Here is a 27,163-nt window from a genome sequence, read left to right as displayed (position 1 = left end):
TGACGGAGTACTGTAAGCCAGCAATGGAGTCCGCTGCATTGACGAAGGTGCGCCGCTTACACTAAACTGTCTTTCGATGTGGACAGCAGTTCAGCCAGAACACATTTAAATATAGGGGACTCTATCAGCCCGATGGAGTACTGGAAACCGCCACCACTTAAGGTCAATGGGAGTCCCGCCAAGATCTAAAGTGGACCCTTAGTATTTGGCCTCCCTTGGCAGGAGCTTTAAAATTGTTCCCACTAAGTGAGAGCAAACACAGGCTTCTTTTTTCGGCTGGGCGGGGGGGTTTGGGTTCCCAGGCCCAAATTGACCCAGGATCTGGCCTACCTGGGGGCGTAAACAAAACAAGCACAATGGCCTGCTCTTGATTTATTTTTACGTTTACAGTGGATTCAAATTCACTGTAAAATATAAAAAACAAAAAAACATTTTTGGCCGGCAGCGGTGTCCCTATAGGACCCCATCCCTAGGCCTAGGTAGTCAGGGTATTCTTACCCTGCCTCTTTTAGGTTTTCTTTGCATTTTTTTGGGACTCAAGCTGAGTCCAGTGCCCGACTGGCTACCGGCTACCGGGCAGTTTGGAATGCTGCTGAGCTGGGGGCTAATTTCGTTGATGGGGACCTGCGTGTACTAAACGAAATTCGTTTTGTTTTCATTATTTCTTAACTCCGTTTCTTGATAGTATGCCCCATAGTGCTTTGAAATTAATCCTTTTCTTAACTGGTAGCCAGTGGAGGCTCTGCAAGGACTGAGAAATAGAGGTATGTTTTGGAATTTTCAAAAGCAGCCTGGCAGCTTGGTTTTGAAGAGATTGAATTTTTTTCACCAAACGCTTCTGAGAGCCCATATACAAGGCATTACAATTATCGAACCTTATGATGACAAGTGCCACAATGACCAACTTTTGTAATTCTTAAGGTATAAAAGGAAACATTTTCTTTAGAATCCTAAGCAGGAAGAAACAAGAGGCGGTGGTTTGATTTATTTGGTCTGAAAAACATAGTTTTTGTGTCAAATACGATTCCCAGATTTTTGGCCTCTTGGATTGAACGGGCACCATGAATTTTTCCATAAGGTGAAATCATTCCCAAAGAGTAGTACCTCAGTTTTTTCTGAGTTTAATTTCAGACAGTTTCTTTCCATCCCGCTCACAATGTGAGCCATGCAGTTGCGAAAAAGTTTAGCCACCCCTTCAGCTTCCAATGAGATCAACACCACAATTTGTGTGTCGTCTGGATAGGAGACTACCGCAAAAACGTAGCTGCAGATAAAACAGACCGGGTTGACATAAATATGAAAAAAGTGTGGGGCTAAGGGAGGACCTTTGAGGCACCCCACACAGTAGAGAACAAGCATTTGCAATGCAATAGGTCTCGCATTTACGCGAGTTTAAGCTATTGGCATTATAAATGATAATGTGTTAAATTTATAATTCAAAATCCAAAACATAACTAAAAGGCATTGTCATTTATAATGCCAATAGCTCAAACTTGCGTAAATGTGAGACCTGTTGCATTGCAAATGCTTGTTTAAGCATGTTTTTATTAGTAACTGGCACAATCACTGAAAGGTTTCGTTAAGAACAGATAGAATTCAATGCAACAGTGCTGCACGTCCAATTACAGAAAAATAACATTACGAAATAGAGTAACACTAAAAAAATATATATATATATATAGAAATTCCAGGCATGGAGTAAAAGCAGCAGCAAAAAAGCGATGCAACATTGCACCAAGATTGAAGTCCCCCCTGCCCGTATCCCTTCACAACAGGGGACAGAGGGAGCAGGTGAGGGAAGGGAGAATAGCCATCACCACCCTCAAGGTGGCGCCACTGAGATGCACACAGCTGTGTGGCTCACTAAGTCCAACCTCCAATCCAGCTGTGTCTCCTCTACGGGGCACAGCTCCGGGGTCTTGGGAGACTGGAGGGGGCATCTGAGGTGTGTTGAAAGCATTTAGCTCACGCCAGGAGCAAGTTCTCAAAGGCCACCAACTCAATTTTAAGTTTACCTCGCCCCAAGACCATGGGTGCCCTTGCAGCAGTCCAGAAAATATATAAATTACAATGTGCCCCGGTGGCAACATACGGCGCAGAGATCTGGGGAACTGCCAATTGCTCAGCAATCCAGCTAGAAGAGAATAGGTTCTGCAGGAAATTGCTGTGCACCCCTATCTCTACTCCCCAATATATATGCCACAAGGAGCTCAATATCAATTTCATAACTGATTTTATTCGATCACGACCAGCACTTAAGTGGGTATCAGTGTGGAAGAACGAGGCAGCACTTTTGACACAACAGATCATAAAGGATTGTCTACAGTGCGATAAAGGCCTTGAAATCCCATGGCTAAGCAGTGTCACTTCTAGTTTGCGCAGCATAAACAGAGAAAGTCTTTTCCTGGATCCCACCCTAGTTGTATCGGTCCCAAAAAAGGAAATTCGGGATGCACTCTACCAACTATATAACAACGAGCGGCTAGTGGCGGAGTCCAGGAAAACTTTTGTGGGTAACTACCTGACCATAGAACAGTATAGTCACCCGCTCCACCTGTATTTGACCCTCCCAATGAGCCGCTGGGAAAGGAGTATCCTGTTACGATTCAGAGCAGGCACAATTCGATTTGCACTTTGTTTCCCATTGGGTCATAACAAAAGTGCTAATCAAATCTTGTGCCCGTGTGATGAGAGGAGTGAGCAAACCATCATGCACTTTATATTTCTCTGTAAATATTATTGTATATACTCCAAACAGCTGCTTTATCCATATTTTATTAGGCAAAGACCAATTAGCCTAGAGCCCGCATATCGCCACATGTTAGATTTAGACAACGCCGATTTGATTTTTCGCACAGGCACTTTTTTAAAAGTGCTATAAGGGCACGTAGGTCAATGTCGGGTCTTTGATCCCCATGCTATCTGACAACTGTTTTATTTTTTGTATTTACTGATATGTTGATCGCCCATGCACCAGTCACTTTTGATATATGTATATTGGTATTGTATAGTCCAAATATTAACTTCTAGCCTATTTAGAATATATGCATGCGGAATTTTATCTTTTTAATCAATGTAATGTTCTATATCATGCGCTTTTATGGTTACGATTGTATCCGAATAAAGTTGATTGACTGACTGACTGACTGGTTAGTCACCTTAAGATCGGTTTATTCCAGAAATAGGGCCAACAACAGCGGCCCTACCTAAGAGCCCCTGAAGTGACTGCTTCAGCTCGCAGTCTAGGACTATCCTGCATACTTTTTGTGTTGAAAGTGACACAGTGTCAGTGGGTTTGGTTGGAACACTGATGGATGTGGAGAACATTCCAAGCATGCAGGATAGCTGGGTTTCTTGATGTGCGGGCGAGGAGTAAGAGGCAGGCGCGTGCTCATGGGAGATGAAGAAGGGTTGTCCGAAAGGATGTCCTGTCCAGCCCTGCTAAGTTTCACAGGCTCATGAGTAGCTAGCTGCTGCAGTTTAGGATTTTATTTACCATTCTGTGACTTGTGGTCTGCTGTCTAACATGCATGGAAGCACGTGTGTTCTAATCACCTTTACAACATTATAAAACGTGTTAAATATCGTGCTAGAAACGTGGACATCTCAATCTATAGTTATTTTGTTTATGCTGTATGATTTCTGTGAGGAGCAACATATACCTTTTTCATAGCCCCTTGTCACTGTTCTCTATTTTCATGTTTAGGCTGTTGCCCATTGTCAGGCTGTCACTCTACACGCCGCTTCTCAATCCTGAAGGCAAAACGCAGTGGGAGTGAACATTACAAAACAGGTGGGACATGCACCCGCCTTTAGCCATTTGTGTCCTTTCATTATTGAAAGACACACGCAAAAGCCAATCGAATGTGTGGGAGGAGTCAGACCCACATGGAGTAAACACAAGAAGCCTCCAAGAGCAGCGCATGCACACTGCTAGGCTCTACCTAAAAACGATCAAAGAGGAAGTGTTCTCCCTATCACACAAAAAGAGCTAATCAAGGCCAATGCTGAGTTCCTGAAGCCGATCATCTTTAGCCGGTTGATAAGAAGTGAGTGGCTGACCATGTCGAAGGTGGCACATTGATCAAATAAAATCAACACCGCCTTCCCAACCTTGTCAACCACCATATTATTTCTTCAGTTGTGCCAACAGGGCTGACTCTCTGCAATGATTAGCTCTAAAGCCATACTGTGAGGAATCAAGATGATTTAAATCCAAAAAGATAGAATTTCCTCATTCATAGCCCTTTGCAGCACCTAAGCTGGTAAGGTGAGGCGAGATATAGGCCTATAGCTTTTCACAACCGGGGGATCTAATAAGGACTTTTTTACCAAAGGGAGTATTTAAGCTTTTTCCAGAGAACTGGAAACTGTCCTGCAGTCAAAATTGTATTTAGTAGTTCCGAAAGATAGACAGACACTGCCCTTGAAACTTCATGTAAAACATGAGGGGGGCAGAAGGAGCTCCAGACTTTATGGAGTTAATAAGATTGATTACTTTCTCTACAGAGAAGGGTAATCTTATCAAACCTATTTTGATCAGTAGTAGTATTGGTTTCCTGAACGTCTACCAGGGTGGAGGTGGAGTTAAGTCCATCAGCACAAAAGGTATTATGATTGGAGGTGAAATCCAGAAAAATAATATTCACCTTGGCTTGAAAATATTCCCTCAATTTGTTAAAGAAGGATTGACCAGGATTAAAAGTGCTGCCATTCCTCAGGTTAGACAGAGATTTGATTGTTTTAAATAGCTCTCTAGTAGAGACTTAGGCTTAGCTTATTTTATACGTTCAACAACAAGTGGGGAGGGTCTAAGGGCAGGTTTACCGACCAACCAGATATAAGCCCCTAACTCAATATATCACAACAAATAATATCTGGGGGTCAGAAAAAAGAAGGGTTTGACAGTGAGGACCACTATACCAAATGCACACAGAAAAGTATCAGTGAGAAATGATAGTTAGTAAATGGTCAAGTCGAGGCTCAAGAGCACAAGGAGAAAAATGTATTGTTCCCATCAGAAGCCACACTGTACCGCCCTTATTGTCATCATGTGGGATCTCCTTACCCAGGAGACAAGACGGCCGGTAAGCGTTACCGTGACCGAAATGTGATATGAGAGCAGAACAGAGGAGTGTGGTAGTGGCTAATGACAAAAGCAGTGTATGGTGATTAAAGTGGAGAAGTGAAGGGTAATACTAAGATTAGGTGAATGGGTGGAAAAAAGAAATTTTATTAGTATCCCCCAAACCCTAAGGTTAAAAGGCAGGTGTGGGTGCAGGTTTTAAATAATAACCGCACTTATTGGTGGTCGACATGTTTCAGCATTTCATAAGATTTTCTTAATGCATTCCTCAGGACCTATACAGGATACACTACTGCTTTGTAAAAAATAAATAAATTATAAAGATATCACCTGGACATCCAGGCGTGCTCAACCGTATACCTTGCGTGTAGGTTGAGGAGCTTCACCCCACCTGGCTGCAGCGCAGGTAAAAGGAGCGCCGCTCTTTCCGTCGGCGTCTCCAGGCAGTCTTCAGTACTGAAGACTGAAGACTGAAGACTGCCTGGAGACGCCGACGGAAAGAGCGGCGCTCCTTTTACCTGCGCTGCAGCCAGGTGGGGTGAAGCTCCTCAACCTACACGCAAGGTATACGGTTGAGCACGCCTGGATGTCCAGGTGATATCTTTATAATTTATTTATTTTTTACAAAGCAGTAGTGTATCCTGTATAGGTCCTGAGGAATGCATTAAGAAAATCTTATGAAATGCTGAAACATGTCGACCACCAATAAGTGCGGTTATTATTTAAAACCTGCACCCACACCTGCCTTTTAACCTTAGGGTTTGGGGGATACTAATAAAATTTCTTTTTTCCACCCATTCACCTAATTTTAGTATTACCCTTCACTTCTCCACTTTAATCACCATACACTGCTTTTGTCATTAGCCACTACCACACTCCTCTGTTCTGCTCTCATATCACATTTCGGTCACGGTAACGCTTACCGGCCGTCTTGTCTCCTGGGTAAGGAGATCCCACATGATGACAATAAGGGCGGTACAGTGTGGCTTCTGATGGGAACAATACATTTTTCTCCTTGTGCTCTTGAGCCTCGACTTGACCATTTACTAACTATCATTTCTCACTGATACTTTTCTGTGTGCATTTGGTATAGTGGTCCTCACTGTCAAACCCTTCTTTTTTCTGACCCCCAGATATTATTTGTTGTGATATATTAGCTTATTTTATCACTGAAGTGTTTCGTTTTTGATGCAATAATTAGCGCTTTATACTCATTAAGAATCGATTTATGCTTATTCTTTTCTTCCAAATGATATTCTTTCCTCCACCTGTGCTCTTGATATCTACATTTCTTTTAGTTCCTGTGAGTACCGGGGGCTGAAAACCTCTTCCTGTGACTGGTTATTGGTTTTTCGGGGGCTAGCATCGACATTACAGAGTCTAACCAATTAGCTTAACCCCTTCCATGCTCATTACGGAACGGTTCCGTCATGAGCGTCGGTTGAGCTGTGCTCATGACGGAATCGTTCCGTCATGAGCCGATAGGTTCATTAGAATCTTCAGCACAGCGGGAAAATTCGCGCCGCGCTGAAGGGGTTAACTGCTGCTGTAGTTTCAATATTATTGTCTAAAGCAGGACTAGAGTTTGGAAGAATGTCATTTAGTTCCCCAGGATTAAGGTTTTTCCAAAGGCGGATTTTAAACGTACTGGGAAAGTTGGAACTGGAGATATTAGTCGACGGAACTTTAAGGTTTACGAAAAAATGGCCTTATGATCTGTCCATACCAGAGGCAGGACTTTTTCCAGACTTAGGTCTTGATTGTTAGTAAATACTCCATCTAGGGTATGATTGGCCTGGTTCATTTATGTTCATATATGTGTGTATATGCGCGCATGTGTGTATATATTTAAAGCGCAGGAAATGTGTGCATATGTGTAATGCAATTTATTGGCAACATGCTGTTCCGTTCATCATCCAATACCTCTGATCTATGTTACCATTCCACTGCCTATGATCTAATGTTAATGTACCGCCTTGTTACTAGGTAACATTTTTCTCATAGAAAACTTTGATTACAAATCTATGTGAATATTTATAGAACCCTTGGTATTCCATAGGTTTCAGAGGTGATCTCTCTATTCCGTTTGGCGTACTTTTCAAATGGAGACTGTATTGTAGAGTGGATTTGCTGCTTGCTGGTCTGATGTGTGTACTGGAATCCTTGTCTTCTATATTGATCAATTATGTTGTACTGATGTAAAATCCCTTTTGCAGGTGGTACAGCATTGGTCAATGGTAAAGATCACCTCCTCAAGGGTATAAGGCATGCCTAACATCCCCTTAATCAAAAATAAGACGCCGATTTAAAATTCATGTGACAAATGTAAACCAGTCTCAGTGTTAAGTGGGAATGCTAAGAATGTTATATCTGTTACAAGACAAAAAATTACCAAGGTGATCCATGGATATAATAAAGCAAGCCAGTCTAGCTTTATAAATGGCAGAGAAGGTAATAACAAAGTAAGAGCATTGTTGTTTTAATGCATATTTCCAAAACCAAGGGCATGCCAGCTGCAGTGTTATCAATCAATGAGTAGAAGGCATTTGATCTGGTGGAGTGTTCTTCGTTATAAGTTATTTTGCATCACTTGAGCTTTTCAGATCGCTGCATTAAGATGTAAAAATACTAACATTGTATTTTTGCGTAAAGATGAACGGTCTGATGTAATCTCTGTTTAGTGGGGAAATGGGAATGAAAGTTTGATGCCTTCTCTCCACTGTTATTTGTGATTTTAAACATTTGGTGGAAGCCATTCACAGAAATCAAGGAACAAGAGGTGTTAGTTATAATATGGATTATTTGTTTATGCACGTATAAGATACTTCAGTTTGTGTCTGAACCAGAGAACTCTATAACCAGTGTTGAGGGATATTGTTATCTCCCTGGATTTTTGTTAGGGTGTATAACTAATGTATGGAAGTGCTAGATAATTGGATTTTTTTAGGGCCAAAATATCACTCAAACAAATACTCAGATGCTCCGCACTCTTTACACCACACTAACTTTCCAGATGTCTATAAAATCAGAAAGACATTTCACAATAATGCTCCATTCGAGCGGTAATTATTGAGTACTCAGTTTGCCTAGATACTGTTTATAGTGTGAGTAATAGAGTGCTGTATATTCACTCACCCATCTTACCCCTCCCACAGAGACACTGACACAGATCATCCCACCTTACACACCTGCCCTCAAACCCCACAGAGACACTGACACAGATCATCCCACCTTTCACTCCTGCCCTAAAACTCCCACAGAGACACTGACACAGATCATCCCACCTTACACCTACCCTCAAACCCCACAGAGACACTGACACAGATCATCCCACCTTTCACTCCTGCCCTAAAACTCCCACAGAGACACTGACACAGATCATCCCACCTTTCACTCCTGCCCTAAAACTCCCACAGAGACACTGCCTCAGCTCATCCCACCTTACACCTACCATCAAACCCCACAGAGACACTGAATCACATCATGCCACCTTTCACACCTGCCCTCAAACTCCCACAGAGACAGACTCAGATCATTCCTCCTTACACACCTATCCTCAAAAAGCCATATTCCGCCCATTTCTCATCTAGGCAGACACCTCTTCCTCCACATATATGTACGCATTCTCATTCTGTCTTTCGCTTGTGCTTTCATTTACAAATGAATCACACGCGCAAATGTTCTCTTCTAAACAGCTCAAATTCTGTCCCACTCCAGCACTCAGAAACTCCCAACTGCACAGTTCTTTTTGGGAGCTACCAATTCCCACTGCCTTGAGGGACAGTTCTGCACACTGTACACCACCCTGGAGTGGGCTACACCATAGGTTAGGAGAAATCCCTGGTATTGGAATGACGAGGTATGGCTTGGGTTGGAGTGCAGCTTGGGGTATGGGTTTACTAGCTTCCATTACTAATGGGATGGATAGGATGGAAGACGAATGCGCCTGAGTGAATGGTCAAGACCGTAGGTATTCCAGGACAGCGGACACCACTCCAATGTCTTCTGTTCATCACCTGGACACAGGTCAGCATTTTTATTATTTTTATTTCATGTATTCAGCTTCCCCCTTGTCCCACCTCCCTGTCTATCTTTCTCAGGACAAGTCCCTCTCGGCGGCCGTCCCATACAGATAGGGGTCCTTGCCCTGATCCTGGATAAACTCCTCCTTCTTGTCCCACTCAGCTGTCCAGCCGCCATTGCTGGTGCCGATGCTGGTGCTCTTGGTAGCACCGTAGCTACCATAGCCTCCACGCCCATGTGGTAGATCCTCAGACTCTTCCTCCAGCTCATCCTCATGGATGAAGCCGCACTTCTCCTCGCTCGTTTCTTCTGGCTCGGCCCATGGCTGCTTTTCTCCTGAGGCAAAGAGGCCATAGAAGATCACCCCACCGTAGTGGACGAGTGCTGCGATGAGGAAAACATACTGCCACTCCTCCCGGGTCTGTGGGTGGGACGTGTGCGACAACGGGGGAAAAGAGTGAGAGAAAAGAGGGTTATGTCTGAGGAGCTGACGATACATTCTATAGGACTAAGGCGGGTCCTCAAAGAGGAATTAACGGAAATAGCAAAACATGCAGTTTCTGTCCTAGTACAGAAACAAGCTACAAGCAAAGGCTGTTGACTGCCACCATGCACAGTGACGACAAGGGCTGTCATACAACGACACAAGCTCTGCTGATAGCTCTATCCCTCAGCAGAGAACATAATACCACACAGCAATGAAAGCCCAAACAAACATTACAGAATGGGAGCATGAACTACTAATGGTGACATTACATGATGGAAGGCGGAAAATGAAATGAATCACTGTTTGAGGCAGAAGCATTGCTTACAAGATCATCAACCACAGTATATTGTACAAACACACGGTGGCAATGGGGTAAGTGCAGGTTACACATTTGTGGTTATGTAGCAGACACAATAACAGTCAATTGATCATCCTCATTTAGAGGAGGCAACTAGGGGCACAGGGAGAATTTCCAACAGGCCAAAGCATCTGAAAGACTTGTCTGGCTAGGAAAAAGGCAACCATCCATTAAGTGTTGTTAATACGCAGAGGTGTGCATGTGTTGGTATTTGTAGAGTGCGACCCTATCTCAAGGGCAACGGAGTACTGAACAGGGGGTGAAGGCCCCAGGAAGGTAAATCATTTGGTAGAAGGTCAAGGTTGGGGCAAATGGTAGAAAGTCAGACAACCTAGACTGGGTCCATGGAAGGTAAGAGGGAGGAATAATGAGACTACTGGTTGCCAGATATCTACATATATGGCGAGGTGGTAGTAATAGAGTTAGAAGTCAGATACTCAGTAGGGTTTTGGGATGCTGAAGGGTAGGAGCAACCACCAGTTGAAGTCTATGGATTGTTAAGTATCAGGAGATTAAAGACCAGATTAGATTGTTTTCAAGATTCAAAGTGACTGGGTGAAATTCTCCCGACCTGCTGTGTATCTGCAGGTCTCAAACAAGACTCAAACAAGGTCTAGTTTTACCAGAAGAATCTAAATTTCTACCCGACTCAGAAACGCTTGGTGTCATCAGAGCCAGAGATTCTGTCACAGAACCACTGAGCTTACCCGCCAACGGCCCTGCACTGCTTTTGTTGTGATTTTACTTAGGGGCTGCTGTTACAAATGCCTACCGCAATGCTTTGGGCATACAGTTTGCCCGTCTACTGAATAAAATGGCTGCTGAGCGCTTACCTTGTGCTTCGTCATGGCTCCTACGATCAAGGGACACACCATGCCGGACAGTGTTCCCACACCGTTAGAAATGCCCATCAGGATGCTAGCATAGCGCGGGGCAATATCCAGGTGATTCACGTTGAAACCTTTAGTCAAAAAAAGAACGATAGACCGATGTTAAAAAAATCATATTTTCTTTTAAGTTAGAGTACCATTAGGTGCATAGTTATCATAGTCGGACTGGCGTATTGGTCAATCAGGCAGAGCCAAACGGCTGGTCCGACAGAACAGTGTGTGAGTTGGTTTTTAAGGAGTTTGTGGGCTGGTTTTTACTGTTGATTTCCAGGAAATTACAACAACCATTACCTGCTGCAGGCACAATTGCATGTAGTGTCCAACACATTTCAAAATACCCATACAGCCTGTCTTTACAAGTTCAAAATTGGCCTAATTTGCAAATGTGGGCCACTTTTATAGCTATCTGGTTCGCTAATGGTGGCCACTTTTATTCTGGCGCCAGTCAGACCCTGGCAGTTACATAATTAAACTATAACGATTGGTTTTGGTTTCTGATTCTTAATTTGAGGTTTCTGAGCAGAAGGAATTTAGCGAGAAAGGAGCAGCTAAATGGTCTGATTCTAAAAAAATACAAGACAAGAGCAAATATACAACAGCTTACTGACCTCAGATTTGGCCACTTTTAGAATTCATCAAAGTTTGCTAGGTTATGCCTGGGAATCAGTCACAGGTTTCCAAGAGCTCTACTGAAACTCTTTGTGAATCCCGTTTTCTCATGAGCGTGTGCCAGTGTATTATTGCTCATGGGAAAATCTGCAGAGCGCGTGTAAATGCGCTTTCCTTTTATCCTTTCCATTCAAAATATTGTGTCCAATGACGAAACCCCTTTCAACCCACCTGCACTAACTCTCAAGCTGTCTTCCCTTTCAGGAACAGGGTTTACTTGCGCCATTGTTGATAGAAAATGTTCAACCTTTTCCAGGGTGTAGTCGAAATGAGCAGTATAATTTGTAAAAAATGAGTGCAAGTGTCTACATTTTTTCCCGGATGCCACCATCTGCTCCCACCATGACCTTGACCATAACCCTGGTTCCCTTTCACCCCTGGCATCGACTATATCCATATTGTTTTGCATTCCCCTCACCCATCCATCCAATTTACCTGTTTGATCGCCCTAACATATTGAATAGCAAAACGCCCCATTAAAAGAGGCAAAATAGTAGTTAAGCTCCCACTTGAAAATTAGGCAGGGAGCAGCAAAGACACGAATAACCATGCGGGGCCCAGATGTAAAATATTAGAAAATGATCATGTGCCTGAGAGGAAACTTAACACCTGATTAGAACCTAACATACCAAAGCAAAATAGCAAAGACCCGGGACTAGCTGTCAGGCCCAGTTACAGCCTCAGATGCAGAGGCTTTCCAAGTACAATCTGCAAATGTGAGACAATCCACAGGATGGCCAGAAGCACCCAGGCACAACTGTGATATGCCCAGCCTCTATCGCTGTATTTATAGCGTGGATTTACAGTATTGAGACATTCATAGAGTATTTATAATGCAACACTATTTAAATAAATCCTTCTATTGAGATAGCAAGAGAATTCCCACAATGCACCTCAATCCTAACATATGTGACCCATTAGTTTACCAAATGCCAAGACATCTACAGAGTATTGCAATCCACCCGTCTGGCTGTACATTGGGCCGGAGTCTCCAAAAGGTCAACCCCGATGGCTTCTCCCCCTCTATTGAGGACCTCACAGTAGAGGTGTAAGTATACATTTGTAGCAAATACATGAGATCTTGTTGGATCTCTCACAGTGCACCTGTAATCTGATTGGCAGGACACCCTGCAATAACAGGCCCAACCATGCAGAGGGATTCGATCTTGATTTGCACCGTGCACTAATAAGGCAGCACTGAGAGATCCAGGCACGTATCTGTCCTGGACATTAATCAAAGCACTACCAACTTCGTACCTTGTCGGTTTCCTGATATGCAGGTTCTGGCACATTCCCAGAGTGCTCCTAAAACATTTAGTTTACTTGTGTAACCTGCAGAGCGGAGGCTCTAACACCAGCAAGACTGCTGTGAGGGTTAATGCGTTTGCAGGATCGAATTTTCAGAGTGTGAATATATGTGATCGCTATAAGATTAGGATGAGGGAATGGAAAAGTGAAAAAGTAAGATTATAACTAGCGGTTTATCTGTTAGCATAGATAGCATACCATACCAGGTGGGTTAGGGCACCCTGAATGCATGTTTGGATCTTCGGGGAAGCTTTCATTTACAGTTGTGTGAGATATGAGTACCTATGTTTTACATCACTGATTTTATTTAAGGAAACTCATTTAAAGTATGTTTCCCCATTAAGGCATATCTTCCATGTAAATTAAATTTCTGTTTCCAAACATCATCTTTCTCTCCCATATAAAGCACTAGTCTCACTCAAAACAAAGCTTTCCCTAAAACTGTTTAGATTTAGGGCAAGATGTATCAAGATACCCTATAGCGAATCTCAAATAGCGATTTTTAAGGAATCGCTATTTGAGATTTGCAAAATGGTATGTATGTAGAACATCGCTAATTTTTTGCGATTTCTTAAAATTCCTTAATTGCTATTAGCAAATTGCTAATCGCAATTAAGGAAAAATTTCCCATTCATTTCTACGGGCCGGGAGGCCCATAGGAAGGAATGTGAAATTATTCCTTAATTGCGATTAGCAATTAGCTTATCGCAAAATGAGAATAATTTCAAGGGTGCAAGGGTGTCTTAAGGACACCCTGCTGCACCCCAGAAATTGACATGTGTGCGCATATGGCGTACATACATGCCCTAAGGGCATGTATGAGCGTCACATGCCACCTTTACAAATTGCAAAAAGTGCATTTGTAAAAGAAATCGCAAATTCATCGCAAATTACCACCAACTACAAGTTGGTGGTAATTTGCGATTTCTTAAGGGAAAAACGCTAATTGGAAATGCTTGATGCATAGCATTTAAGGAATCGCAATTTGCGATTCCTTAAATTCTGATGCAAAGTTAAGGAATCGCAAATTTTGCGATTCCTTAAATTTGCGATGAGATTTTTTCATACATCGCATTTCCTGTTTTTTTTGTCGCAAATGCTGCTATTTTGCGATTCGCAGCGTTTGCGACAAAAAAAACGTTTCATACATCTAGCCCTTAGTATTTTGAACATACTTTCTCTTTACAGAATGGCCTTCATCAAAGCACATGATCTCTTTATATCACATCTATTCTATAAAGCACCAGTCTCTTGTGAAGTATCTTTCTCTGGCAAAGCACCTCTGTGTTCTAAAACACACTTCTGCTGCAATGCTTCTGCAGAGGACCTCTGCCATGGAAACCACCTCTGTCCTATAAAGCTTCTCTCTGCTTTAAAGTACCCTTCTCCTCTAAAACTTCTCTCTCTCCTTGAAGCACACCTGGTCTGCAGAGCACCCCTCTCTCTAAAGTGAATCCCTCCTCTAGAGCATCCCTCTAGTGGAGTGTCCCTCTCCTCTAATGCACCACACTCCTGTAAGACATATAATTTCTGTAAAGTACACCTATGGTAAAGCACACATCCTGTAAGCACCTTTCCTGTAAACAACCTCTCTTCTGCACTGTACCTGTGGACATATGTCCCACAAAGTACATCTGTCCTGTAAAGCACCTCTTATCTAAAATACCACCCACCTGCACAGCATCTCTCTCCTGTAAAGCACTTCCGCCAAGTAAAGCATATTTCCTGTATTAGAGCATTGGAATATTCATAGCTCCATTGAAGACAATGGAGTGCCTTCGGCTTGGGCCTTTAACGCTGGAGGGGCCCTTAGAGCCCGCTACTACGGGCTCTAAGGCTATAATAGACTTGTGTCAGGTGGAGCTCCTGCTCTTTAAAGAACCAGCACCACTCTTTCTGTAAAGCACATCTCTTGTAATATGCCTCTCCCCTGAAATACCCCCATTACAAAGCACCTCTTCTATGATATACCTCTCCTCTTTAATGTACCCCTCTACTGTAAAGCATCTGTGAATGTAAGACACTTTAGTCCGCAAAAACGCTTTTTGCTTTTCTCTTTGTACCACATCAATGTTTCCCTCTTGCTTAGCAGGATTCGACTGAATAAACAAATACAAATAATAATCCTAGTCTCTGATGTGAGTTAATTCAGCTGTAAACTTTAGAAGCTCAAATACAAAGATTCAGCCACCCTCCGCATAAAAATAATGCAGTAGAGAGGACTATTACCTGTGCATTACTGAACACCAGATCCTTAATTATGCATAAATTGGGGTTTGGAGACTTCATGGAGAACTATACTCCTGACCTAGCCTTCATTACAGAGACTTATTTAGATGAAACCTTGGAATCCGAACTAATGGTCGCAATTCCAGGGAGCTACAAGTTTCACAGACTAAATACATTGGGTAAGCGGGAAGGCGGGATTGCAATTCTGTACAAGAATTTGGATAAGGCTTCTTTCACACCAACACCTCTGGATTAGTGTGAAGCCTTAATGTTCTCCTTTAAATTTGACAATAAAACAGCTTTTAATGGGCTTCTAATTTATCATCCCCCTGGCCCCAGGAATGTGTTTGTGACAAAGCTACAGGCCATCCTGAAATCATCTATGGAATTTCAGAACTTCACGGTACAGGCTGATAATAGAGAAAATGACTTTCTGATTGACTGCTGTAGTAGCTTTGGCCTTAAACAAATTGTCAATTTACCTACTCACAATGCCAATCATATCTTCCTGGATGGTATTTTTACCGACGACCTAGGGTTGAAATTTTATAAGGTGCTGCCTCTGATTTGGACAGACCACAAAGCAGTCATGCAATGGTCATATCCAAATCAAAGGATCCACCCTAGACGTAATCATTGCAAAACAAAGGTTATTCAAGTAGATGCCATCCTTCCCTTTGACTGATCGGATCACTACCTAATTTCTTCCAACATCTTGGAAAGAGTGGCGCTCAGGCAAGGTCAACCTCGTAAGGCCAAACAATGGTCAAGAGACTTGAAGAACATCAATTTGAATCAATAATAAACTACTTCTCCCACCTCCAAGCCTGACAAATTTTGAGGACCTCACCAATCACTACACTCATTCCATGGCTAATATTATTAACTCATTTGCTCCTACACTAATCAAAAGAATTCCAAATAAATTATCCAAACCCTGGTTCAATTGCTCCCTTAAGGATGAAAGAAACAAGTTAAGGATGGAGGAGAGAACCTGGAGTAACTTGCCTTCTGCTACAAACCTCGAACAACTGCAGAAAACAATAAGCACGTACAACAAGCACATCCATAGTGCCAAGACCGACCACTTTAGAGCACAACTCGATCTTTCCAAAAACAGGTCACAAAATGTGTTCAAGATCATCAAACAGCAAGCCAATTGCTTAATTCCCAATTATCTATACTCAATGACTAAACCCCAAATAGCGAGGAATTCTCTGCACACTTCTTGGAAAAGACAAGAAAGATTTAGTTAAAATTACTACGCATCAATATGAATACACAAGGTGTATCCCAATACACTACCTCTACCTCACCCCTGTCAATTGCCCCTCTCTCTGATTCACAGCATTGCTCTCCAAAAATTCAAGCACTGTGGGATACCTTACGTTTTTCAGATGACATTGAGTTATTTAACACAATCTCTTCATTAAAACACTCAAACCATTTTAATGATACTCTTCCCGCCAATCTCTTCAAAGATGTTTTATGCTCAGTGCTAACACTCTGGTCGAAAATTGTCCATGAATCTCTCCTGCAAGGATTGATTCCTGACTGCCTCAAAATGCGTCAAGTTACCCTCATTCCAAAAAAACCTAATGCAGACCTAACGGATCCTAACAACTTCAGACCAATTTCCAACATAATGACTTTAGCCAAACTTCTTGAGAAGTGTGTGCACACACAACTATGTAATCACATTGAACGATTTCAACTCCTTGACCTTCACCAATCAGGATTCAGATCAGGTCACAGCACTGAAACTGCACTGATCCACATTGTTGACGACTCTTCGAGACTTCTGGACCAGAATGAAAGCTGCCTTCTTATACTTCTAGATCTCTCCTCAGCGTTTTACAGGGTCAAACTTGACCACTTGATTGCTCTGCTGGAAAAAGGGATGGGGTTAGCAGGCCCAGTCCTAAATTGTTTTTCTTTATTCCTGCACAATAGAACTCAAAGAATCAAAATCAACCATTCCCTTTCAAACAGTTCCCAAGTCTCTATTGGAGTGCTTTAAGGTTCAGCACGTTCTACTACATTCTTCACCCTATTCCTGGAACCTTTCACTGAAATTCTGAATCATTCAAACATACATTACCACATGTATGCAGACGATACTCAACTGAAAATCTCTACTTCAGAGGACATCAAAATACTTAATACTGCCCTTGCGAAATCACAAAATTGGTTAACCCACAATCATCTAATTCTAAATACTCTGAAAACAGAATACCTCCTGATCTCCCCTCACAATCACTTGACTCCTCACATTCATGACTTTCCCAGAAACGGCCCTTAAATGCACCCCTCAATTGGGGACTCAAATAGATCTTTATTTATTTTTTTTTGCGGACAAAGGGGGCGGGATTGTCCTCCAAGACATCGACGCATACAAAACGGAGGTTCTCAGACAATTAGGCAATACTGATCATTATCAACGCCTCCCAGGGAACCCAACCAAGGAGATCCAGGCCACTATTATGGATATCACCACCAAGGCTAAAAACGAAGGGTTCCTTAGCAAAAAGGAACATAACTTCCTGAATGTAAAAAGTCCACGCACTCCTGTAATTTACACCTTACCCAAAGTTCACAAAAATATTGAGCATCCACCAGGTAGACCCATTGTGTCAGCCTGTGGGTCGATTCTGGAACCCTTAGGGGCATACGTGGACTTTTTTATCAAAGATTTTGTCTCGAACACTGCTTGCTACATCAGAGACAGTATGGCGATGATCAATCTGATAGAGCATCATCCCTTCGACCCTACTGTTAACACACTGTGCACACTAGATGTAGAATCCCTTTACACCAATATTCCTCAAACAGCTGCACTATTGGTGATCCAAAAAATCTTAGACACACGACCCCGTCCACACAGGGTTCCGAGCCTCTTTATCCTTCAGTTACTTGAGATATGTCTCTCAAAAAACTTTTTCTCATTCGAAGGGTCATACTACCAACAGATCAAGGGGACATCCATGGGGGCTATTTTTGCCCCCAACCTAGCCATTCTTTTCATGGATGCGCTAGAGACTGGTGTCATCCTTCATAACAGTAATCCATTCTCTACAGGTATCTCCCTATGGCGTCGTTACATAGACGACATCTTTGTAATTTGGAACCTTGATATTGATGTGCTGAACCTGTTTCTCCATTGGTTAAACAATAATTGTGCAGACCTTACTTTCACCATGACCCATGACAAATCCCAAATAGCATTTCTTGACCTATCAATATACCACCATGAAGGCAAATTGCTCACGCGCCTCTTCAGGAAACCAACTGAGCGGAACACCCTGCTCAGTTACGAGAGTTGTCATCCGAGAGCATTAAAAGACTCATTACCCTACTCGCAGTTCCTGCGAATAAGGCGTAATTGCTCCAACAAAACTGACTATTTTAGGGAAGCAGCAGTTTTATCACACAAACTGAAAATGCGTGGCTACCCTAGAAGAATTGTCAAAGCTGCCTTAAAAAGGGGTATTGTCCAAGAGATGTCCTATTGACACCAAAGCCAAAAGAAAATAAGGACAGAATTGCATGCGTGACCACTTTTTGCCCTGTATCTAATAAAATCAGAAAATCAATCTTGAAGCACTGGCCCACCATAAATGCTGGAGTCATAACCCTGGAGAGACCCCTTTTCGCATTTAAGAAAAACAAGAATCTCAAAGACCATCTGGTGAGGGCAGCCCTACCAACTCCTACCCCTTGTACTACCATTGACTCTAATTGGGGGATGCCACCACTGAAGGGCCACGTGAAATGTGGGCACTGTATTGTCTGCGACTTCACAATTGAAACTAGAAGTATCTGCCATAATGGGGTAAACTTTGAGTTGAAATCATTCACAAACTGTAATACTTGCAATGTTGTGTACGCTATTTTCTGCCCGTGCAACAAAATGTATGTAGGCCAGACAAGTCAAAAGGCCAAGACCAGAATCAGCCAGCATCGAAGCAGGATAAGATGCAATACGCCTAATGCCCCCTTGGTTGAACATTTCACCGAGTTGAACCACACAGCAGATGACATCAGGTGGACCATCTTGAAATCCATCAAACTTCCGCAAAGAGGAGGGAATTTGTCCCAGATAATGAACAGAGAGGAACTGAAATCCATCATTCAGTTTAATACCATCAGGACTGGTTTGAATAGGAATGAGGATTGGACCAATCTGCTCTAATTATAATGAAAATCGGTCAGCTGGGCACCTGTTAAAAAATGTACATGTATGTTGATAATCAATTTGTATATAGTATATTGAGCAATTTTAACCATATGTCGTTTGGAATTGCATGTGTCCCTATTCACCCCTTGGGCACGCACTGTAAGCACTTTTAATTCACTATCTCTCCACTCCAATATGGCCACCACTCAGCGACCTTCTGTTCACTCAAAAAACGCAACTGTAAACAACCCGGTCATTTGTGATAATACTAAGCGTCGTTTAAAAGAATTCCGGTATTATTCATTGTCAATCCTCGGCCCTTCATACTTATGGGTATTGCAATAATTTTTTACTCGTGGCATCATAGCCTCAGGCACGCATGAATAATTTTTCACCACTCCAATATGTCGACCGCCGACTAGGAGTATCACATGACCCAGGTCACATGATTGCCTCCTCAAAGCTGTGCGCGCAAACTTCCAGACACAGAAGCTGCAACGCCAGCGTGGAGCAGATGCACTGACGTCCATACCACAACAAGGTGAGACTCAGCCCAGCCCCTGCACGAGCCCGTCGCGCTGACACGCTCAGCAGACAGGCAACCCGTCCTGACGGTTTCTCTCCCCTTCTCCTAACAGCGGATTGGTGTATCTACCCGACCGCCGCCATAGAGCCCCTGGAACCCGAGTGAGAACGCCACACTCGGCGCTCATTCGACTTCAACCAGCCATTTGGCGCTACTACGGGACACAATTTCCCGTGCTAAGGTGAGCAAGTAGCCGCTTCTGCCCCTTTAGTTGGTTTTCCACAATCTGCCCATTGTCTAACCTGAACAACTTTTCACCCGCAGATTGGTTCTCTATTTATCCCCTCCTTACGAGGCAGCCCGACCCGGGCAGTCGTTCCAGCTTAATCCAGATATAGGTAAGGGCTGTAGTTACACGCACGTTAGCTCACGAGCACCATGTTGGGCTTTTATAAAGTGTTAAACATAATTATTGTTCCCCAGCCTCTTGTTCGTCATTGTACCAGAATATCGAGGCCAAACTCCAAATGAAAGTGCGTTCTTCAAATCCGCCTTGGGTACGTCGTTGATGTTGTTTTTAATCTAGCACTGGCTTAATCTAGCACACTCCTTCACTTAGGTCTCACATGTGCGATATACCCGATATTCCAGCAGTTCTTGTATTCACAAGATGTCATCTCCTCACCCACACGGAAATGACTATCTTTAGCAAAATAGGCACATTCCAACCACTGCGCAATTCTCTCGCCGTCAGTCAAGAAAAACACCCTCCACCACACTGCGATTCCGAAAGTGCATGTTAAATAGGGTATGACGTAGTTGACTTCCTGTCCATATCTTTGAAAAAAACAGAGTAGCGTCTTCTAATATATATTTGTCTCTCTGTTTTTCCCCTGTTTCCCTTTACAGGCTTGATTGTGTAAATTCCAGGCATATATTAAGTCCTGATGATGATCCTCTTATCATAGAGCATAGGATCGAAACGCCGTCGACACTGTTATGTAGACATACATTGCTATTTATTGTGAATTAATGTTGTATGTTCTACTGTAGGGAATACTGCCAATTTTAATTCTAAAGCAGTACCACTTTTTTGCTCAACTCTTTCTTTGCCTGATGTAAAATACTCTTTCTTCTGCACCCTTTTTCACAAACGTTTTCTTTATTCTGATGAGTTCGGTACAGGCCTGTGCCTTACTTCAAACAATATTTTGTTTGCTATGTGATTGAAAGATTCAAATTGACTTCGTGTCAAACATTCCCAAAATAAATTCTATGCCCGGCTGGGTATTAGAAGAACTATACATGGTTTCCGATTGTGGTCCATTTGTTATTTATTTTTCCAGAAATTGTATTCAGCTTAGGACCTTTGTTCTTTTGAATATCAAATAGATCTTTAGGCATAATACTGGATAAACACCTAAATATGCAAGACCAGATCAGGGCAACAACTAGAGGAGCTAATCAGCAACTTTATACTTTAAGGAAAATCAAACCCTTCCTTCCTTCTGCGGACATGAAACTGGCAGTCCAATCACTAGTTATTTCTTTCCTAGATTACGGAATTGTAACCCTAGTGGGACTACCCGAAGCCAAACTGGCCCCTTTAAGGGCTACGCAGAACTCTGCTGCCAGACTCGTTACTGATAAACCTGGGCGGAGTCAGCATAGCCACACTACGTGGAACTCCATGAAGTGAAAAACCCACTCCGCAGTGCTACGCGGAGGTCAGCTTGCAGGCAGAGTTGCATAGCATGCATGCACACCACTCGGCAGTGCTCCTCTGCTGATTGCCTTGGCAGCTCTGAGGTCGCAGTGACCCCCACCGCCACCATTTTCAATTGCTTGCCTTCAGCGTCTCCCGCCCAGCTCAATACTGGCGCAGGCACTCACCTTTGCATCTTCAAGATGCCAGGGGCCAGGCGCTCTCGCATTAACCCTGAACCCACAACACGCACAATCGTTTTTCCACTCACTACTGCTCTTCATTGAGTGAACTGATCTTGGTTGAGGCGGTGTCCTTAGTTGTGGCCTGCACCACTGCTCCTCTCCTTCCCAGGCCCTCTCAGTGCTTCACGCAGCAAAGGGCCCAGGCCCCATCTCACCACAGGTCTACACGGACCCCTCGGGCTCTTCTTGCCTTCCTGAGTCCTTCACCGGAGGTGACGTGAGTCACGTGACCTGGCGGGAGCGGGAGTGGTTGTCAACTGCCAGTGCCTGGTTTGTTTTCTTGGCAATGGTGATCAATGGTTGATGGTGGTAAAAAAAAACTCTGCTATGTAGCGGAGTCGGAGTTTGCCACAACTCTGGGCAATAAACGGAGGCGTGGAGTGGTAAAACTCCGCTAAATCTGTCCGCGGAGCAGAGTTTGACGCTCACACTTAATTACTAGTTCAAGAAAATGTGAACATATCACACCAGACTTAATTCAACTCAACTATCCGGCTTGAATCAACCTCTTAGAAGTTTACTAATCTGCTGCTGAAGCCACAAAAATTCAACAAGAAAAAAAACTACAAACGAGCCTTCTCTTGATTGGTGCCGAGAATCTGGAATGCTCATCCTTCTGAAATCAGATCCAACCCTTCGACTACCACATTCAAAAAAGAAGTCAAAGGCTTGCGCCTGAACAGATTCTTGCAAAAATCGACATGAAACCATCCAAACTGAAACTAGTTTGTCATGTTCTTCTGTGCTCTTAATTGATTGATCAATATAAACCTTCTGTCCAACTGTATACTGGCTGATGGGGATATTCCTGAAACTTGGAGGGGAGCAGAGGTAATAATTATCTTAAAAAGGGCGATCCTGCTATCCCCTCCAATTATAGACCTATTAGTCTAATCGATAATCTCCAGAAGATTTTTGCCAGGCAAGTTTTAGATAAACTTCAAGAATGGATGGATGCTAAAATGGCGATGTCCCCTGCCCAAGCGGGCTTCCGTGCCAAAATCAGCACGTGTGACCAGGCCTTCAGCTTTCCCTGTTAACGTGGAAGTACGTTACTTAGGAAACAGAGGCTCTATGTAGCATTTGTGGACCTGCGGGCCGCATATGATTTGTTTCCGTGCAAGCTGCTGCGGAAGACCATGCTTGACCAAGAATCCCCCAAAAACTCGGTGTCTATGATTACCAGATTGCATAGGAACAATTATGCCCAGATTAGGTGGGGGGAAACCGGGAACTGACAGAGAGGATTCCGATTCAACGTGGGGTGCGCCAAGGGTGGGTTCTCGCCCCCACACTATTTTCCCTGTTTATCAATGATGTGGTCAGTTGCTTAATGGATTGCAATAATGACATCCCCTCGATGAACGATGCAAAAGTCCCCATCTTGCTATTTGCTGATGATTCTTTACTAAGCATGGGCGGAAAATCCGTTCCGCTCGCGGATTTTGCGGATTTTCAGTAAATTTGCATTCCGCGATGCTCGCGAATTTACAGAAAATCCGCAAGTGCAAGTGAACTAATTAGTGAGGTGAATAAAATTAGGTGAGACTGAGTAGACTGAGTAGAAGTGAAGGCTGTAATATTTTCTCCCAGCTCCCTAAGCGTAAAAACAATAGTGAGGTAGCAGATTTAACAGAATATCCGCTCAGTCTCACCTAATTTTATTCACCTCACTAACTAATTCACTTGCACTGCTTTTTTCAGTTGTAACACCACACTGACACCACTCACTAGACAAAACATAGAGTCTCCTTACTCTCACAGTCCTTTTTTCCAACTTGTGTGACTGTGTGCACACTAACTCCTGGGTAAGGAGAACCCAAATGATGTAAAAGTGGTGGAACAGATCGACAACTGATGGGAAAATTCTCACCTTGGGTATTTGTCTCACGTGCATTTGTTTATATGGTATCACGTGTTGCCTAGTCTAATTTAGTCCACAATCACTTTCTTTGTGATGCCAACGGTTGTCTGTGATTAGAGCGTATTTCTGACTCCTGGATATTTTTTGTTTGAATTAGGTTATTGTGAGGGGCATATATCCAGTGTGGAGTCGTTAAACTAGCCCTTGGACCCTCTTCTAAGTAGTGTGTGTTATAGGTCCTAGTACACAACAGGGTAAAACAACTACCCTGGTTCAGACATATTGCTAAATGGTGCAAACTATTGAACCTGACGGGCTTGTGGGAGCACCCAGAAAGGGGCACTAAACGTGACATTGTGACCCTCAAAGCTACGTACTGGAGTGTAGTACCGGTACATTATACTAATAATCAAAGGAGTGGAGAGCTAACATCTAACTTTTTAAATATTTAATCTAGCCCTCTGTTTGAACCCTTTCTTGACTTGATTTCGCCCCCTTTTGCTAAGAACTTGTATATTAGGTTTAGATATGGCAATCTGCTATTGAAATTCCCGGGGGCAGTTGGTACAAATGGTTCAGTACCCCAAATGTCTTGTGGTTGTATAGCACTCCTTTTTTAGCCTGACCAAGTCGAGTGAATTTCGGCATTTTTAAACAGTTGCTTTTTAACTTGACTCTGGATGTCATTTGTACCCCTTTTCAAATTGGTTTAATACTATTTCAATCGCATATTTATTTATGTTTTTATCTTTGTATACTTTGATGGTGTTTTGTACAAATGACCGAATAAAGTTATTATGATGATGATGATTGATCAATGTTGCATTTGTTTTGCTTTATTTCTCCCATTTCTAGGCCACTTTCTCTCAGGTTTTTAGTTATCTGTCTGCTTATTTGCTAAAATTACTACCCTTCCGGTTCATATTGCTTGCTTTTGTAAACAGTGCTCTGATACCCGGACGGGTCATGTTCGCTCTTTATAAAACTTTTCAAATAAAAAGAAATAAATGTTTAATTTAAATGTCACAGATAAAAGATCCCAACCTAGTAGTGTAGGTGTTCCACTGACAATACGCCCATGGCAGAAAATTGAAGCAACTCAGCTATCCGCTACCTTAATGAGGCGAGTCCAAGACTGGATGCATATATTGATTCAGCCACTTCCAACTTTACGATTGTATTGATTCTGCACTATAACAACTAGCCCTGTTAAAATTTTTAGGAAATGTCCCTCAGCCCCTTGGTATACACCTGAGAAGAGGAAACTTAAACAAAAGTGTAGAGCGGCCTAATGAACTTGGAGGAAAGAATATGACCCATAGGAGAAAACGAAACATATCATTTTATGTAAGGATTATAAAGAACTTGCTACTTTAGTAAAAACCCAATAATTTTGCGACAAAATTAGGGCAGCAAAAAACTCTTCTTTGGAGCTGTTTAAAACAGTGACCAGACTCTACAACTGTGAACATGGAAACACCTTTATCCCAGATTAATACTTTTGTAATGATCTGGCTGTCTTTTTCCAAAATAAAGTCAACTGTGTCTTTAAAGAATTAGCAGTTTAGCAGTGTTCTAGCACAGGACAGACCCCTTCAATTGCTTCCTGGCCTATATTAAGTGAGTCAGGGGTCTGTCTCGCCTACCTTTCACAGCAAAAATCTTGGAAAAGGCTTTGAATGAGTAGCTAACCATCTATCTTGATTCCTCTAAAGTCCTGAACCCCTCGCAACATGGCTTCCGGCCAAGGCACAGCACAGAATCTGCCCCAGTGAGGGTCACTGAGGAGATTCATAGGCTTGTCGATGCGGTTTTTAGTCTAGCTTTGAATCTCCCAGACCTCTCAGCCATGTTAGATACAGTGAAACATGGGGTCCCTGTCAAATGGCTTGGGGGATCCGGGATAGGAGGCTTTGACTTGGCATCGATGAGTTCTTTCTTAGTAGACAGAGTACACATTGTTGAATTGTTTAGCTTTAAATCCACTGCCTTTTCTCTGCCTTGTGGGGTGCACCAGGGGTCTCCCTTGTCCCCCACATTCTTTAAAATTTATATCTCTCCCTTAGTGCAACTGATACAATCCTTTGGTCTGACTGCCATCTCTTATGCCAATGATGCTCAAATTATTGTATCAATCCCGGACAAGGGTGCCACAGCAGCTGGTAGTTTCAATATTTGTCTGTCTCAGTTTTCAACATGGATGCAAAGAAACTGCCCAAAGCCGAATGCAGACACAACTGAGGTTATCCTGTTTGGTAAGAACACCATGTCCTGGGACAATACATGATGGCCGGCTGATCTCGGTCCACTATCTTCCCCAGCTCAGAAGACAAAAAACTGAGGAGTCTTCTTTGATGAGCAATTACATTTCTCAAACCAGATACATTGCATCACATCCTCTTGCTTTTACTTTTTCAAGGTTCTAAAGAAGAACTTTATATTCATTCCCAGAGAATTGCGGAAAACTGTGGTGGTATCACCGATCCTCACAAGGATAGATTATTGTAATGTCCTTTATTTAAGGCTAAATAAAAGGCTTCAGTTGAAATTACAATCTCTGCAGAACTATTACTTTTGAAGCTGCCTAAATTCAGTTCTGTCTCCAAAAAAGAGTCATGATCTTCACTGGCTGGTGGTGGCGGGCGGAGTGAAATTCAAGGCGCTCTGCCTGGCCCATAAAGCCTTGCAGAGTTCTTCAGTTGTAGCGCGGGGACACGCTTCTGCGTAACCAAGCGCTTTATAAGCTACCCTTATTATTATTATATATGGCTCGGGCCCTTGAGAGAGCGCAATTTGAATAAAATGTATATCCGAGTCATATTTAGAACTAAATCGTATAAACAAAGGAATAAAATGTATATCGTAACGTGAAGTTGACTCTTATAGCATAAAGTTAACAGATGTGACTAAAGTAATATAGGGAACATAACTGTATTCACTTTAGAATGTATTAGATTTAGAAGGCCCGTATACGTAGTGGGCTAATATAGAAATGTGTAGAAATGCTTACGAACAGAAGAACGTGCAAAGTAGAATTCATGTACGTGTGTAACTTTAAATGTAGAAACGGCGAGAAATGTAACATGGAGAAATGTGCAGAGAGCATATATATATATATATATATAACGATGTAACAAATGAAGGATATAAAATTATATTCTACGTAATTTGTATTCTATGTAAAATGTATTTACACATAATCAAAGGGATTTGCTAAAAGCGATAGTATATAAATGTATGTTAAAGGTTATACTGTGTAGAAGAAGTTTGTAGGAATGTTAGAAGAGTTTTAGGTCATTTGTGATTATAACCTGACTGACCAAGGGTTCGCAGGAGTAGTCCGCTGTTGGTAATTTAGTGGGCTCACAGGAGTCGTGAATAGCCTTCACTTGAATGTGCGAGCCAAAGAGTCTAGTTCTTGTTAGATTTAAGGTGACAAATGTCGGACGAAGTTTATTGCCTAAACATGAGAGGAGACGATTGGAATTTGAGTCTTGTTTTGAAATGACCATTCACAGGACCAAATGAGGTTAAAAGTACAGCCGTAAAGAATAAAGTTCTGATAAGGTGGTAGGTTTTGCTCCGAAAGTGTCAAA

At 42.6% G+C, this 27,163-nt stretch overlaps 1 protein-coding gene across 1 annotated transcript in view; it reads right to left on the bottom strand.

Annotated features, from left to right (window-relative positions):
* Positions 1–7,549: 7,549 nt before the first annotated feature.
* Positions 7,550–27,163, bottom strand: part of SLC17A7 (solute carrier family 17 member 7) — a 391,628-nt gene continuing 372,014 nt past the window's right edge. Inside the window, exons 11-12 of the mRNA XM_086930231.1 lie at positions 10,788–10,915; positions 7,550–9,530 (exon numbers count right to left, since the gene is read on the bottom strand). Of these exons, the coding sequence (XP_086786357.1) occupies positions 9,183–9,530; positions 10,788–10,915 (476 nt within the window). The 3' untranslated portion in view covers positions 7,550–9,182. The remainder of the gene's footprint in view (positions 9,531–10,787; positions 10,916–27,163) is intronic.

Source organism: Lissotriton vulgaris, chromosome 7, assembly GCF_964263255.1.
Source record: "Lissotriton vulgaris chromosome 7, aLisVul1.2, whole genome shotgun sequence".
In the NCBI taxonomy this organism is placed as follows: Eukaryota; Metazoa; Chordata; class Amphibia; order Caudata; family Salamandridae; genus Lissotriton; species Lissotriton vulgaris.
Note: the sequence above shows the minus strand (reverse complement) of the source record. Positions and strands in the feature narration are given on the sequence as shown.